The 16864-nt window shown below is 46.6% G+C and overlaps 1 protein-coding gene and 1 long non-coding RNA gene across 2 annotated transcripts in view; both read right to left on the bottom strand.

The window, feature by feature from the left end:
* ERO1A (endoplasmic reticulum oxidoreductase 1 alpha) overlaps positions 1-10165 on the bottom strand; it is a 34328-nt gene extending 24163 nt beyond the window's left edge. Inside the window, exons 1-3 of the mRNA XM_083515488.1 lie at positions 9902-10165; positions 2732-2851; positions 2431-2514 (exon numbers count right to left, since the gene is read on the bottom strand). Coding sequence (XP_083371614.1) covers positions 2431-2514; positions 2732-2851; positions 9902-9997 — 300 coding nt within the window. The 5' untranslated portion in view covers positions 9998-10165. The remainder of the gene's footprint in view (positions 1-2430; positions 2515-2731; positions 2852-9901) is intronic.
* LOC310712974 overlaps positions 1-16864 on the bottom strand; it is an 84344-nt gene that overhangs the window by 25178 nt on the left and 42302 nt on the right. The window lies entirely within an intron of this gene.

Here is a 16864-nt window from a genome sequence, read left to right as displayed (position 1 = left end):
AATCGGTGGAAGAAGACTGGAAAAAGTTTAGACTATTTACAGAAATACTGTAAAATTACTGAATGTTAGAAAAATGTTGGAATGAAGTTATATGGCTTTAGTAGAAATGTTATAAGGAATTAAGTATAGATAGATTAATAGAGTATTAAAGGGAAAAATAAGGTTAGAAAGTGTTAAGATAATTATAGGATAGAAAACGGGAAGATGGAAAGGAATTGCTGAAACAATTAATAGAAGTGGAACACAAAAAGGGAGGTGTGAGGAGGTCGTTGAAATAAGTGAATGAAAGATAAGATATTGAAATTGGATTGTGTTTTAAATGGTTTTTGTTTTGTTTTGTTAGTTGTTTGTGTTAGTGTTTTGTAGTGTTTTTTGTATTGTAATGTATTGTTGTATATATATTCTTTGTTTTCTGTAGTGTTGTGTTTAAATTGTTGAAAAATTAATAAATATTATTTAAAAAATAAAAATAAAACCATCCCAGCTGGTGGGTATCACTGCCTCATGTGGCAGTGAGTTCCACAGATCAACTCTGCGGTGAATAAGTCCTTTCTCTTATCTGTCCCAATTCTTCTAACATTCAGCGTCCTTGGATACCGGAGCTTTAAGGCGGCTGCAAATCTCTGGCCGTGCTCCTCTCCTCGCAGATCTCGACTTCTGGGCCTTCTGCTTGCTGCTGAGCCTGTGCCATAAGCAGCCTTTAAATAAAGATATTTTCCTTCCTCTCAAGCGATACCTTGTGTTTGGGGACAAGAGCCTGTCAGGAAACCCTAATCACAAACCTGATTGCATCTGCCTGCAGTGCTGGTGCAAGGAGTCCCTAATCCGGACGCAAGACAGGAATCTGCCCAAATGGATGTCATACAATGTAAGGAGGGGAGGAGATGCCAGTTCTGTGTTAGGGCTTGGCACCTGCCTCAAGTCTTTTATTAAATTTTCTGTTTAGCAATTTAAAATACTCCTTTTAACATCCTTAAAAAAATCAGTGACTTCCCTTCTTCATTTTGCATATTATAAATCCCTGCATGCGAAAGGCTGGGCTGGATGAATCCCAAGCCGGAATTAAGATTGCCGGAAGAAATATCAACAACCTCAGATATGCAGATGACACAACCTTGATGGCAGAAAGTGAGGAGGAATTAAAGAGCCTTTTAATGAGGGTGAAAGAGGAGAGCACAAAATATGGTCTGAAGCTCAACATCAAAAAAACAAAGATCATGGCCACTGGGCCCATCACTTCCCGGCAAATAGAAGGGGAAGAAATGGAGGCTCCATGATCACTGGAGATGGTGACAGCAGTCACGAAATTAAAAGACTTCTGCTTCTTGGGAGAAAAGCAATGACAAACCTAGACAGCATCTTAAAAAGCAGAGACATCACCTTGCCAACAAAGGTCCGTATAGTTCAGGCTATGGGTTTCCCAGTAGTGATGTATGGAAGTGAGAGCTGGACCATAAAGAAGGCTGATCGCCAAAGAATGGATGCTTTTGAATTCTGGTGCTGGAGGAGACTCTTGAGAGTCCCGTGGACTGCAAGAAGATCCAACCTCTCCATTCTGAAGGAAATCAGCCCTGAGTGCTCACTGGAAGGACAGATCCTGAAGCTGAGGCTCCAAGACTTTGGCCACCTCATGAGAAGAGAAGACTCCCTGGAAAAGACCCTGATGTTGGGAAAGATGGAGGGCACAAGGAGAAGGGGACGACAGAGGACGAGATGGTGGGACAGTGTTCGCGAAGCTACCAGCATGAGCTTGACCAAACTGCGGGAGGCAGTGGAAGACAGGAGTGCCTGACGTGCTCTGGTCCAGGGGGTCACAAAGAGTCGGACACAACTAAATGATTAAACAACAACAAATCCCTGCATATTTTACATAAGCTATACCAATCTTTTTTCCATTATGACAACCATCAAAACTTATTTGCACTGTTGAATTTATCTTAATGCTGCCAACGTTTTCCAGTGTACAGTGGTACCTCGGGTTAAGTACTTAATTCATTCCGGAGGTCCGTTCTTAATCTGAAACTGTTCTTAACCTGAAGCACCACTTTAGCTAATGGGGCGTCCCGCTGCTGCCACGCCACCAGAGCCCGATTTCTGTTCTTATCCTGAAGCAAAGTTCTTAACCCGAGGTACTATTTCTGGGTTAGCGAAGTCTGTGACCTGAAGCGTATGTAACCCGAGGTACCACTGTACACAATTTCCTTCCCCCAACGTAGTCAATAAACGTTTTCCAATCTTCTCTAAACATATGTTCTTCTTGTTCTCTTATTGTATATGATAAGTCTGCAAGCTGCGCAGAACATGAGACTCTTAATCTCAGGGTTTCATGAGTTCAAGCCCCACGTTGGGCCCAAAGATTCCTACATGCCAGGGGGTTGGACTAGATGACCCTTGTGTCCCTTCTGTGATTCTGTGACCTTTCGCACTTACCGATGGGCATGGCTTTACAGCACAGTCTCTAATTCCACAGTGACTGTCGTCGCTCCAAAAAGGACAGGGCTTCTTTAGGTTAACCTGCAGAGATCAAGGCAGAAAACGCTTCGGTTGGTCTAGGGGATTTTTAGTTCCAGGCAAGAGATTTTAACTTGTCAGGAAAAGATGAAAAAAACTTTTAGATTTACGATATGCGTTCCGATGAGGCAAGCACAGTTTTTTCTTTTGAGAAATGGTTTGCCAAGGCATTGGAGCGGGGGGGGGGGGGTATTAAAAAAGAGAAAAGTATAAGCATTACCTCGTAATATCTGAAATAATCGCTTTCCAAAAGTTTCTGCAGGCTGGGGAAAATCTTGCGGTTGTTGTAGCTGTCAATAGTCTCAACGTCGCAAGTGCAGTCGTCCAAATGGCCAGTCACCTAAGGAAATTAAGAAGCAATGAGGATTGGAAAGCAGCAAAATAATTAGGGGACGTCTAACAAAAACAACAACATAATTAACATTTATATGTGTACTGGAATGATGAAAGTACTTTACATACTCGATCCAGGTCACCTTTCAAACAAACCTAAATTAAATGTTACACAGAGGTGTGTGTAATGAAACCCCAACTTTAAAAAAAAGTAAGTAAAAGCATCATCGGGACGCAGGTGGCGCTGTGGGTTAAACCACAGAGCCTAGGACTTGCCGATCAGAAGGTGGGTGGTTCGAATCCCCGCAACGGGGTGAGCTCCCGTTGCTCAGTCCCTGCTCCTGCCCGCCTAGCAGTTCGAAAGCACGTCAAAGTGCAAGTAGATAAATAGGTACCACTCCGGCGGGAAGGTAAACGGTGCTTCTGTGCACTGCTCTGGTTCACCAGAAGCGGCTTAGTTCTGCTGGCCACATGACCCGGAACCTGTATGCCGGCTCCCTTGGCCAATAAAGCGAGATGAGCGCCGCAACCCCAGAGTCGGTAACGACTGGACCTAATGGTCTAATGGTCAGGGGTCCCTTTACCTTTTAAAAGCATCATCAAGAGGCTGCGATTTTGAGTGGCAGAGGGGCTCAACTCTGGCTACTTCCCCCTGCCCCCCCCAAAATATCACCCTGCCCCACCTGATTCCCCCGCACTTTAAGCTTTATATTTAGCTTCACTGCGGCATAATTTTAGAAAGTACCTTATGTGGCAGGACAAGGACCTACAGGGTTATATAGACTAGGACTAGCCGTCTGAGAAACAGTTTCTATCCAATGCAATTTTGGTTTTAAACACAGTGTAAGATACTCTCTATAGGAGTATATTGTATTTATTTATGGGGTATCAGAGTTTTTAGGGGGCTAACCAGGCTGGGATAGCAGGCTTGATGGTTTTTGAATGTCTGGTGTAGATTTTTTTCAGCTTTGTTGTTCTGTATGGGACAATGACAATAAAGATTATCGTATCATATCATATGTGATGGAAGTGTCCTATCTACCCTGCAAAGTCTTTAGATAATTATTTTTTAATATAACATTGGTACTACTACAGTGGTACCTCGGATTACATACGCTTCAGGTTACATGCGCTTCAGGTTACACCCTCCGCTAACCCAGACATAGTGCTTCAGGTTAAGAACTTTGCTTCAGGATAAGAACAGAAATCGGGCTCTGGTGGCGTGGCAGCAGCGGGAGGCCCCATTAGCTAAAGTGGTGCTTCAGGTTAAGAACAGTTTCAGCTTAAGAACAGACCTCTGGAACGAATTAAGTACTTAACCTGAGGTACCACTGTACAGGTTACAGGAGTACACCAAACCCTCAAATGCAGACTATATTTATGATTCAGCTCAGCCTGAAATTGCAGCAGCAGCAATAATAATAATAATAATAATAATAATAATAATAATAATAATAATAATAAGGCTTCAATGCATGCAGGAAATTGTCCCTCTCTGGAGCCTTGCCATTCAAAGAAGAAGCTTTCAGGTCACTTTTTCTGCCCTGCCATTGCTGGCATGAGATCCCAAACGTGATGCAACAACCCCCCTGAGGAAACTGAATCCGAGAAGCTTTTATGAGCGCATTTGCTTCCGGCAAAGGAAACGTCAGAGGTGGCCCGGCAGCACGTAGGCAGGAAGGAAGTTGCCAAACGCCAGAGAGATGCAAATCCCAGCCTGCTTCTTATTCAACTTCTCCTTGTACTTCCTAGTCAAATGCAAAGCGTTGCCAACTGGGCACCCTCCTAAATGGTCAGGACTGTTGTTGACACAGCCTGGCAATTCGGTACCTGTCCACCTGCTGTGTTCCAGGTGGAAGGTTTAGCTGGCTTGGCTTTTCAAATGCATGGCTTTTCCAATCTCATTGATGATGGAGAAGGTGTGTACCCCATGGGTAGGCAAACTAAGGCCCGGGGGCCGGATCCGGCCCAATCGCCTTCTCAATCCGGCCCGTGGAGAGTCCAGGAATCAGCATGTTTTTACATGAGTAGAATGTGTCCTTTTATTTAAAATGCACCTCTGGGTTATTTGTGGGGCCTGCCTAGTGTTTTAACATTTAATTTTAAATACAGCGGACGCTCGGGTTGCGAACGTGATCCATGCGGGATGCACGTTCGCAACCCATAGCGTTCGCAACCCGCGTCTGCGCAGGCACGGGTTGCGATTCGGTGCTTCTGCGCATGTGCAAAGTGCAATTTAGCACTTCTGCCCATGCACAACCGTCGAAACCCGGAAGTAACCTATTCCAGTACTTTGGGGTTTCGGTGGTCCGAGAAAACACAACCTGAAGCGGCTGTAACCTGAGGTATGACTGTAAAAGGATGTGTGTTTTTATTTAAAATACATCTCTGGGTTATTTGTGGGGCATAGGAATTCGTTCATATATTTTTTCCCAAATATAGTCCGGCCCCCCACAAGGTCTGAGGGACAGTGGACCGGCCCCCTGCTGAAAAAGTTTGCTGACCCCTGGTGTATCCCCTCTATACCTCTAAGTTTCTCTCTCTCTCTCTCTCTCTCTCTCTCTCTCTCTTTCTCTCCAGGAGAGAAGGAATCTGCTCCCCTCCCCTCCTAGCTTTGCAAATGAGTCACCCAGCAGACACACCGGCTGGCAGCAAGGCACTTTTGCACAGACACACAACACATAATTAACTTGCAGAATGCACTCCCTCGAGATGTGGCAACAGCACAATAGCTTGGGTGTGATGTTCAAACGAAAGGATGAGTCAGAATGCAAGGTCTGTTAGCCCCCACCCCCAACTAAATTGAGCCTCCATGGTCAGTGGCTGTGTACCTACAGATGTTGGAGTCAGATGCTGGGCAGAAAACACAGGACACATTTTCATCATGGCCAACTGGAGAAATTTAGCTGTCACCTGATAGAAAAAGAATATTGGGCGTACCTAGCTCTGACCAAGCAAAGCGATCTTTAGATTCTAATTCACCAGACCGATCAACTAATTAAAGAATTTATTATTTTTAATCACTCGCCATCAACAAAATATGCGTATGTTTTTATTTTTAAAATGTTTTTGGTGTTTCTTTGCATTTTATTATTATTCATTTATTGAATTTATATCCTGCCCTTCCTCCCGAAGGAGTTTTTAACGCCGTTGTTTTTCTATTTCTCCCTCTCCCAAGGCTTACACTAAATTCTCACAACAACCCTGCAAGGTTTGTCTCTCAGGCAAGCAGCGATTGAAAACCAGGCCTGCCTAAAACCTCAATATAGATTGCTTTCTGAAATATGAAAGGAAGTCAAGTTGCAATTTAAGGAAATGGAATCCCGTCCTCCTCTATCAGCTTCTACAATTGCAAGTTGCTCCCAGCGGTGAATTAGCGAAAGCTTTTGGGCACAATCCTGACTCCCCATCGTGTTGGAGCGGCTTTATGGAGCATGGCAGCTGCAACAGAAGGTGGAGGTCCTGCTCTCATGACGACTGTGAGACCGGTTTCGGATCCACCAGATCCCAGGCTAGCTCAGTCCCCCCCCCATTTCAGGACTTTTCACTGGGCCCTACTGGGGGGTGGGTGGTCAGGGTATATATCCCACCTGTGGGGCTCCCAATTGCCCACGTTCATGGAATCACAGAGGATGAGTTAACCCAACCCCATGAAATGCAAGAATCACACCTTGGGAGATCACTTGCGTCCAGCCCAGGAAATCTCGGAAGCGGTTTGCAGCACACAGGTCAAAGAGGAAGTTTCCAAACGCCAGAGAGATGCAAAACCTGACATGCTTCCTGTTCAAGATCAGTGCCGGATTGCGCATCGCTGCCAACCTTCCCTTTTTTTGCGGGAAATTCCCTTATTCCAGCAATGTTTCTCACTGCTATCCCGGATTGTTAGATATCCTGCAGACTATCCCCAGGACAGGTGAGGCTGCTGATCCCTTATTTTCAAATCTGAAAGTTGACAGCTATGGATTTGCATATAAGCTAAACAAGATATAGCTTAAAGGTAAAGGGACCCCTGACCATTAGGTCCGGCAGGAAGGTAAATGGCGTTTCCGTGCGCTGCTCTGGTTCGCCAGAAGCGGCTTAGTCATGCTGGTCACACGACTGGACCTAATGTTCAGGGGTCCCTTTACCTTTACTTTCCCACCCACAGCAAAGGGCAACCCCCAATGGCCAAGCGCAACGGCAGGACCCTAGCTTTGGAAAGACCTGCCCTGTCTTGAACCCGTGTCAATCTCTTTCTAGCAGTTGCTGAGGATGCACACTTTTTCACAACCTTTTCTCACACTGGCCAACCAGATGCCACTTCTGGGAAACCTGCAATCAGGATTCGAACACAAGACCCCTCTCCCTTCCCGTGGCTACCAGCAACTGGTATCCAGAAGCATTGCTGTCTCTGTTTGGCCACTCCATTATTTTTGCTCTCGTTTCATGGCAATCACATGCAGAATGTTCTTGCAGGTTTTTTTATGATCAATGTGATTTTATGATCTATGCAACCCAGCCTGGGTGGGATCTTTTGGCTAAAGGGTAAATAAATCCACCAGCTCAATGGCAGCTTAGGGGCAACTTCTCAAGAGTAAATACATTTACGAGGGTGATTTCTCCTGGGGGAGGGGTTTTCCACCAGGCAGCGCAGTCTAGTATTGTCTACCACCCAGGAAAGGACACATTTCAGAACGGCTGGCGTAATTGCTCACACGCCACACCACCTCTGTTTACACCTTCCGCATTTCCTTCTCCACCACTCTGTCATTTGCACATTAAGAGAGTTCAAAAGAACATATTAAAGAACTCCAGGCACCCACCCACACACACACACACACACACACAGAGAGAGAGAGAGAGAGAGAGAAAGCATTGCAAGTGACAGAGGAATAACTTATTAGTCTTAGTCACCCCCTATAAAAAGAACTCAGCAAACAGATGGAGGAGAAGGCCATGGAGAAAATACGGAGAAATTACTGTTACGGCTAAAATGGCAAGCATTGTTAATTCAAGAAAAGCTGGACAGTAGATCAGAGTCAAACCAGGAGGATTTGGGGCAATGACTGTCTGTTTACAAGACTACAACTCTATGGGCAGCATCCAGTGAAGCAGTCCTGTTAGTGCAAGATTTCTAATTGCACCACAGAACTGTTCCCTTGCATTCTCTCCAAAGCCTGCTCCAGAGATTTTCAGGGGAACCCCCAAAACAAATTTAAGGGGTGCACAGAGAAAGGACGGAAAGCTCTGCTCCACAGCCGAAAGTCCTCGCACTAACAGTATTACTTTGTTGGATACCACCTTATGCATCCGATTTCATTTTGCAAAAGGCACATAGGCAAAATATTAGAAAACTGAGGCAGGAATCTATCCCAGCCTTCCCTAAGCTGGTGAGTTAGGGATGCCCAAAGCAACAAAAGGGCACGAGGTTGGGGAAAGCTGCAATACCAGGTCTGGATCCCCTGCTCAGTCAAAGACTGAGCAAGCAGTTTGAAGCCTGATCCACTAGGAAGTACCGGTAGATTGTCTGAAATAACAGGGTTGCCATAAGACAGTCTGGCTCTGTTCCATTAAAGTGAGTGCTGCAGGTGATGTCTGGGGCAGGATGAGGGCTGAACAGGGCATGACCTGAAGTAGGGCTTGGAATGTACAAAGTAACAATGAAGAGCAGGGGTAGGGAACCTAAGGCCCAGGGGCCGGATGCGGCCCAATCGCCTTCTCAATCCGGTCTGCGGATGGGCCGGGAATCAGCGTGTTTTTACATGAGTAGATTGTGTGCTTTTATTTAAAATGGATCTCTGGGTTATATGTGGGGCATAGGAATTCGTTCATTTTTTTTCCTTCAAAATACAGTGGTACCTTGGGTTAAGTACTTAATTCGTTCCGGAGGTCCGTTCTTAACCTGAAACTGTTCTTAACCTGACGCACCACTTTAGCTAATGGGGCCTCCTGCTGCCGCCAGAGCACGATTTCTGTTCTCATCCTGAAGCAAAGTTCTTAACCCGAGGTACTATTTCTGGGTTGGCGGAGTCTGTAACCTGAAGCGTCTGTAACCCGAGGTACCACTGTATACCCCGGCCCACCACATGGTCTGAGGGACAGTGGACCAGCCCCTGGCTGAAAAAGGTTGTGACCCCTGAAGAAGAGAGTGCCTCTGGGCATATCCAGAGTACCCACCACAACCTACCTAGGGAAGATTTTAGTGTTTGATGTTGCAATGTGTGTTTACTATTTTTTGTTGGGAGCTGCCCAGAGTGGCTGGAGCAACACAGTCCGATGGGCGGCATATACATAAATTTATTATTACTACTGCTACTACTACTATTACACTTTTAGGGGTCTCAGCTTCTACAGTCAAGGCAACACTTCCCAAGGCAGGATGGAACCCCAGTTCTTGCCTTTCTTCACCCCTTCCTTCTCCCCAAAAGCACCACGGCTCTGCCACCCTGTGCGCGCTTCCTGAAAAGATAGCTCTTCGGGATTTACCGCTGCGTATGTTTAGGATCGGACTGCCAGTTGTCGGCAGGTTGCGCCCGGGGAGTTCCCTGCTCTCGTTGAAAGAAGGAAGGCGCAATTAGCAGCCGGTGTAAGGAGCAGCGCCTTTGGGACTGGGGACACGCCGAGGAGTTTAACCGCCACCGCAAGTCTCATTAAGCAATGCAAATCATCAATGAATAATGTAATTAAGGAGAAGGAGATCAACAGTGATTTGCGTCTCCTAAAGACTAATGAGAGAAGCTCAGCCAAAAAGCAAAAAAAAAAACCTTTCCAAGGGGAGGCGCGTGGAGAAGGAAACGCGACCCCCGAACGTCTCCAACCCATCACCAATTCAGCTCCTGAATCCAGGCCGCCATCGTGCCCTGAGCATGTGCAGAGTGCCTTCAGAGGATGGGGGTTCCGGGACCAGTTCTCCCCCTCGGCTGTTTCCAGCGCAACCCGAACCCCCAACCGGATCGGACCCCTCTCCTCTGGATCAAGTCCCGTGGGGCTGCGTTTTTACGCACCAGGCGCGCCCCGGGACCGGTGACAGCCGAGGGTGGGGAGCGCGCAGATGGGCGCGCGGGTGCGCGACACTCACCTGGCAGAAGCAGCGCTGCTCGGCGGAGCCCGGCGGTTGCGCGCAAGTTGCGCAGCCCAGGAGAAGAGGCACGAGGAAGGCGAGAAGCGGCTGCATGGCTGCGCGCGAGTGTGGCTCTGCCGGGTAGCTCAGCTCCGAAGCGCCGGCGGCGGGGCGGCTCCGTCCCGCCTCCTGCCTCCGCCTCCTGCCGGTGGACGTGCGGCCCGGCCCGCAGGCGAGGAGCGGTGCGGCCGGCGGGTTTCCCCGGCCTGATCTGGCCCGGCCTCATTGGAGGAGGAAGCCGCCCGGCCCCGCCTGGCAGGCGTGCCGGACGTTGCCAGGCGCACGCTTGCTCCCGAGGAAGCCGCATGCGTGCACCGCATCAGCCGGCGCTATTTTGGAGCGGCCGCAAGCCTTCATTGGAGCCAATTTGATTCCCTCCCCCTCTTTCTTTTTCCTTTTTCCTTTCTCCTCCTGTGATGAGGCTGCATTTCAATATTTTAATGTTTCAGTATTTTAATTGTTGTATTTTAATCTTGTTTTTAAGTTGTATTCATTCAACTTGTTTTTATTATTGCTTGGTAGCCGCCCTGAGCCCGGCCTTGGCTGGGGAGGGCGGGCTATAAATAAAAATTATTATTATTGTTGTTAAAATAAAAAAATTCCTTCCAGTAGCACCTTAAAGACCAACTAAGTTAGTTCTTGGTATGAGCTTTCGTGTGCATGCACACTTCTTCAGATACACTGTGTATCTGAACAAGTGGTATCTGAAGAAGTGTGCATGCACACGAAAGCTCATACCAAGAACTAACTTAGTTGGTCTTTAAGGTGCTACTGGAAGGAATTTTTTTATTTTGACTATGGCAGACCAACACGGCTACCTATCTATTATTGTTGTTGTTGTTATTCATTAGGTTTGCCGAATTAAATGGGAATGGAAATTGTAGAACGCAAACAAAAGCATACATTTCCTACAGAGACACGGAAAGCTATCCAATATTAGAAGCGCTGGGGAAGGCAGCAATTCAGATGTCCAGGAAACAACTTGTAGAATGCAGCCCTGCATAGGGACGTTTTTAATGTTTTTTGGTGTATTATGTTTTTATATGTGTTGGAAGCTTCCCAGAGTTCCGAGACCAGGGAGAGGAGTCGGTGAAAGAAGACTGGAAGAAATTCAAAGACTATTTACAGAAATATTGTAAAATTAATGAATGTTAGAAGGATGTTGGATAGAAAATAAGTGGTTTCCTGCTCTAATGCTTTAAGAGATATGGAAAAAAAGGTTTAATGGGTAAAAGCTTGATGGTAAGGATTTGCTGAACTAAAAAATTGAACTGGAATACAATAAAGGGAGGTACGAGGAGGTCTGGGGAAATAAGCGTAAGGAAGATATGTTATGAAAATTAATGTGTTTTTAACTGTTTTTATTTTGCATGTTTTTATTTTTCACTTTTCCTGTTATATTTTAAAAAACTTTAATAAAATATTTTTTTAAAAAAAGAAGCTGCCCAGAGTAGGCGACCCAGTCAGATGGGTGAGGTAATAATAATAATAATAATAATAATAATAATAATAATAATAAATTGTTGTTGTTGTTGTATTTCAGGAGGGAGAAGCCCAGGAGGAAGTGATGGCTTTCAAAGAGAAAGGGTTATGGATGGCTACAAGCCACAGTTGGAGGCAGGAAATGCTTCTGAATACTAATGGTTGGAATGGAAACCACAGCAAGGGAGAAAGGGCGCTTGTGCCTGAATCCTGTTCCCTGGTTTCCCACAGGCATCTGGTTGTGAGAAGAGGATGCTGGAAAAGATGGGCTGGGTTCTTATTGTGGCTACTAGCCACTATGGCTGTGGCCCCATTCAGTGGCGTAGCGTGGGTTGTCAGGACCCGGGGCAAGGCAAGTAATTTGCGCCCCCTAACCCGTGGATTTGCACCCCCTAACCCGTGGATTTGCGCCCCCTAACCCTAACCCCCAGATGTTGCGCCCGGTGCGGCCGGCCCCCCCTGCACCCCCCACGCTACGCCACTGGCCCCATCTGCACTGTGCATACAGCAACTTTAAATACAGTGGACTCTCGGGTTGCGAACGTGATCCGCACATCTGGACATGTGCGGGTTGCGATTCAGCACTTATGCGCAAAGCGCAATTTAGCTCTTCGGTGCATGCACGACCACTGAAACCCGGAAGTAACCCGTTCTGGTACTTCTGGGTTTCAAGAGGTCCGTAACCCGAAAAAACACAACCTGAAGCATCTGTAACCCAAGGTATGACTGTAATCATGGCTTCCCCAAAGAATCCCCAGAGCTGTGATTTATTTATTATTTCATAAACTCTATATACCACTTGGTTTTTTAAAAATTTAATAAATAATAATCATAGTAATTTATTATTTGTACCCCGCCCATCTGGCTGGGCTTCTCCAGCCACTCTGGGCAGCTTCCAACAAAGATTAAAAATATATTAAAACATCAGTCATTAAAAACTTCCCTAAACAGGGCTGCCTTCAGATGTCTTTTAATAGTCAGATAATTGTTTATTTCCTTGACATCTGACGGGAGGGCGTTCCACAAGGCAGGAGCCACTACCAAGAAGGCCCTCCGCCTGGTTCCCTGTAACATCGCTTCTCACAGTGAGGGAACTGCCAGAAGGCCTTTAACGCTGGACCTTAGTGTCCAGGCAGAACGATGGGGGTGGAGACGCTCCTTCAGGTATACTGGGCTGAGGCTGTTTAGGGCTTTCAAGGTCAGCACCAACACTTTGAATTATGCCCAGAAATGTCCTGGGAGCCAATGTAGGTCTTTCAGGACCAGTGTTATATGGTCTTGGCGGCCGTTCCAGTCACCAGTCTAGTTACCGTATTCTGAATAACAGCCTCAACATGGTTTGCAAAAAGGAAAAAACAACAAAATTGTTAGGAAAAGCAATCAAAACATTCCAAAAATTAACACCAGCAATAAATGAGGGGTGGAATCTTCAATATAAACATTTGGGTAGAGTTGTCTGAACAAAAATGCTTTTAGCAGGTGCCAATAAGAGTTCAGTGAAGATGCCTGTAAGGGTAAAGGGACCCCTGACCGTTAGGTCCAGTCATGATCGACTCTGGGGTTGCGGCACTCATCTCGCTTTATTGGCTGAGGGAGCCGGCGTTCAGCTTCTGGGTCATGTGGCCAGCATGACTAAGCCGCTTCTGGCAAACCAGAGCAGCGCACGGAAACGCCGTTTACCTTCCCGCCGGAGCAGTACCTATTTATCTACTTGCACTTTGGCGTGCTTTCGAACTGCTAGGTTGGCAGGAGCAGGGACCGAGCAACGGGAGCTCACCCCGTCGCGGGGATTCGAACCGCTGACCTTCTGATCGGCAAGTCCTAGGCTCTGTGGTTTAGTCCACAGTGCCACCCGAGTCCCTTAGAAAATGGTATGATGGTGTTTTAAATAAAAAATTCCTTCCAGTAGCACCTTAAAGACCAACTAAGTTAGTTCTTGGTATGAGCTTTCGTGTGCATGCACACTTCTTCAGATACACCATGCACACGAAAGCTCATACCAACAACTAACTTAGTTGGTCTTTAAGGTGCTACTGGAAGGAATTTTTTATTTTGACTATGGCAGACCAACACGGCTACCTATCTGTAACTGGTGTTTTAAATGTATAGTTGGATGGGGACTCCGCCCTTGGAGTCAGTTTTGCTGGGAAACGAGAGATGCTTTTGGACTCAGGTCCTGTTTTGGGGAACATAAGAAGAGCCTGCGGGATCAGGCCAAGAGCGCGTCTACTCCTGTGTAAGCGTGCATCAAATGGCCACCTTAATTCTAAGAAGACACACGTTGGCATGCATTTACTGCCCAGTCTTATGCCTGCTTAAACTCCACTGAGTTCAACAGAGCTTGCTCACAGGTGGTGGAATTCCACAAGGGTGGAATTGGTCCTGGGATTTGGTTGTGGGTCACAATTTGGGCAAGCAGCATTGGAAAGAAAGCACACCCTGGAATTGGGAGGTGCCGGGGACTGTGTGCTGCAATGAGCAATCTTTGCATCAGCTCTTAAATGCAACTGTGTGGGCCAACTTGCTGAGGCATCAGGGCGTGTTAATGATTAATAGCAGAGCTGTGAATGTACCGGCTGGTCTATCAAGGACAACTCACAATGGTACCTGCAGATTGGATAAATGCAAATTAGAAGGAACTATCATAAGGTGGATACACAACCAGTTGGGAGGTAGCCACACCCATCGGGTAGTAATTTATAAATCCCTGTCATTGCAGGTGGAGGTGACAACCCAGGCAGAGCCGTCTTTCCCATTGGTCTTAGTGGTTCGCTGCGCCAGGGCGCCGGCCTCTCAGGGGTGCCCTAGTGAGTGGGGGAGCTGTGCGGCTTTGGCGGCAGCCTCCCCTTTCCCTGCACGCCAGCCAGCTGCGCCCCGCCAACTACCATATTTTTCACTCTATAAGATGCACTTTTCCCCTCCTAAAAAATAAGGGGAAATGTGTGTGCGTCTTATGGACCGAATGCAGGCAGGAGGCTCTGCTCAGCGCTCCCTTTAAAGAGCCGCCTGCAGGGTGTGTGCGGCTCTTGGGGGCTTTTCCCCGAGGAGAGAGGAGGGACTGAGGGGCTGCCCTTCTCCCGCCTAGGGGAAAAGCCCCCAAGAGCTCCGCACACGCTCCGCACACTCTTTAAAGGGAGCGCGGCTCTTGGGGGAGCCTTCATCCTGCTGTTCGGGAGAGGCTGCGCGCTGCTATCTCATAAGCCAGAACAGCAAGAAGCTATCCCAGTAGCCAGATCCCTCTTGCTGTTCTGGCTTCTGGGATTCAGAATATCTTTTTTCTTGTTTTCCTCTTCCCAAAAGTAGGTGCGTCTTATGGAGTGAAAAATACGGTATATGGCTGGCAGGCATGCAGCTTCCTTCCCAAGCCTCCTCCTCAGGAGGAGACCGACCCCCACAGAGGCTTAGGATGGAAGCTGCCACCTTCCCTCCCAAGCCTCTACATCTGCTTAAGAAAAACCCTGCTCCCGGTCGTTGTTCTCCTCCTGCTTCCTGGCAAAAGGCGGCACGCAGCCTTCCCAGGCTGCCTTCTTGGGCGCCCCAACGCCGGAGAGCATGTCCGCCAGCACGTTTTCTTGCTTGATTCCTGCCACCACATTGGGGATCGGGGCGGTGGGGGAGGCAGAGGACATTTCCCACCTTACCCCCCTTGTTTTGGAGTTGCTGGGGGGGGGCGCGCCGGAGGGATCTTTGCACCACGGCGCCAGATATGCCAGAACCCATGGTCCTATTGCCTCTGTCCCGGGTCAAATGTTGTTCAATATCTTCATCAATGTCTGGGGTACAGGAGTTTGGAATATGCATGCTGTATCTGCATATATAAACAAATTCAATAAACACACAAGACGTAACTGGCTGTATGTTTGAAAAAATCATATACACCATTCATTGTATTGAACTGTAGATTTCAAGTGAAGTGAAAGGAAAATATGAAGAAGAGCTGCGAAAGGGACATGGAAGAGATTTGAAGGCCTCGGACATAAGGGCACCAGGTTAATGTGCCAGACTAATGGGGGGGGGGGGAAAGACTGACAACCCCGGGACCGGGGGGAGGGGACGCTGGAAGAAGATTGGATTGTTTTTATTCTATTGTACCTTTTTGTATTATTATTACTAGAAATGTTTTATGAATGTTGGGAAAATGCTGAAATGAAATTACTTGGCTCTTGTTAAAATGTTTAAAGAATTTGGCAAAAAGGCAATGGTTATGAGAAGTTGGTAAAAAAGATTTAAGTGTTAAGCTCTAAGGTTGTTTTTATAAGACAAAATGAGAATAGAGTAAGGTAATGTAATGATAAAATATTATGAATTATGGATAGGATTTGCTGTGACAATTACTAATCAAGATACAAGAGATGGGAGGAGGAGGAGGTCATGGAAAGAAGGTAATGGAAATTGGAGAACTTGAAAAGGATGGTTTTATTTTTTCTTTTTCTTATGTTTTGCTTTTCTCTCTTTTTTGTAATTTTGTCTTTTTTTGTGTGTGTAATTTTAAAAAATTATTTTGTTTTAATAAATATCATTAAAAAAAAACAAAACATAGAGCCCAACAATCCACACGAGAGGTTGCTGCAGTTCCACAGAATCCTTTCACAGAGTCTAATATTAGCCTTGTTCCGCCATCCTGGGCTTCATCAGTAGTACAAACTCATATATGATATCACAGGACAGTGGATCTTATAGTAGTAGCTGCTGTTGAAATCTACAATTCAATACAATGAATAGTATATATTATTTCTTCAAACGTACAGCCAGTTATGCCGTGTGTGTTTATTGTATCTACATATATCACGCAAAACAAGCAGGAATTGCAAACACTATAGAGGATGGCATGCACTGTACTGTGTTGTTAGGGGAAAGGCAGTGGCTCAATGGTTAGAGCACATGTTTTGCATGCAGAAGGTCTCAAATTCAATCCCTGGCATCTCCAGGTAGGGCTGGGAGGGAGCCCCACTTGTCGTTCTGTAGGTTAAGGGTGCTGGGAATTGTAGTTTTGTGAGGGTGCCGCTCCCAGGATTCTTCAAACTGAGGACCATCTCTATGACGTAGGGCGCATCGTGGCAACCGTAGATATTCCCCGTGGCTTATTGGACTGTGGTTGCTTGTTCATCTATAACATCCGCTGTGTTGTTGACTCTTTTCCTTGGGGCTTGCTTTTCTAATGCTTATGAGATGACTTGCTTCAGGCGCTCCAAGAATAGAGCAGGAAGACAGGAAAGGCATCTTTGAGAAGGGTGTGCACACACCAGAGGACAGTACTCATTGCACCAGTAGTTCTTTCACCAGGGTCCCAATTCTCAAGGAGAACCTCTCCTCCTGAGTCCATAAACGTTTTCCAGTTGCTGCCAGCATCCCATAATGGAGGCAGTACATGCTTCTGAATGCCAGATGTTGGAAATCACAGGAAAGGAGAGAGGCCTTGTGCCCAAATTCTGCTTGCAG

The sequence above is a fragment of the Podarcis liolepis genome (assembly GCF_965112155.1).
Source record: "Podarcis liolepis genome assembly, chromosome: 1".
In the NCBI taxonomy this organism is placed as follows: domain Eukaryota; kingdom Metazoa; phylum Chordata; class Lepidosauria; order Squamata; family Lacertidae; genus Podarcis; species Podarcis liolepis.
Note: the sequence above shows the minus strand (reverse complement) of the source record. Positions and strands in the feature narration are given on the sequence as shown.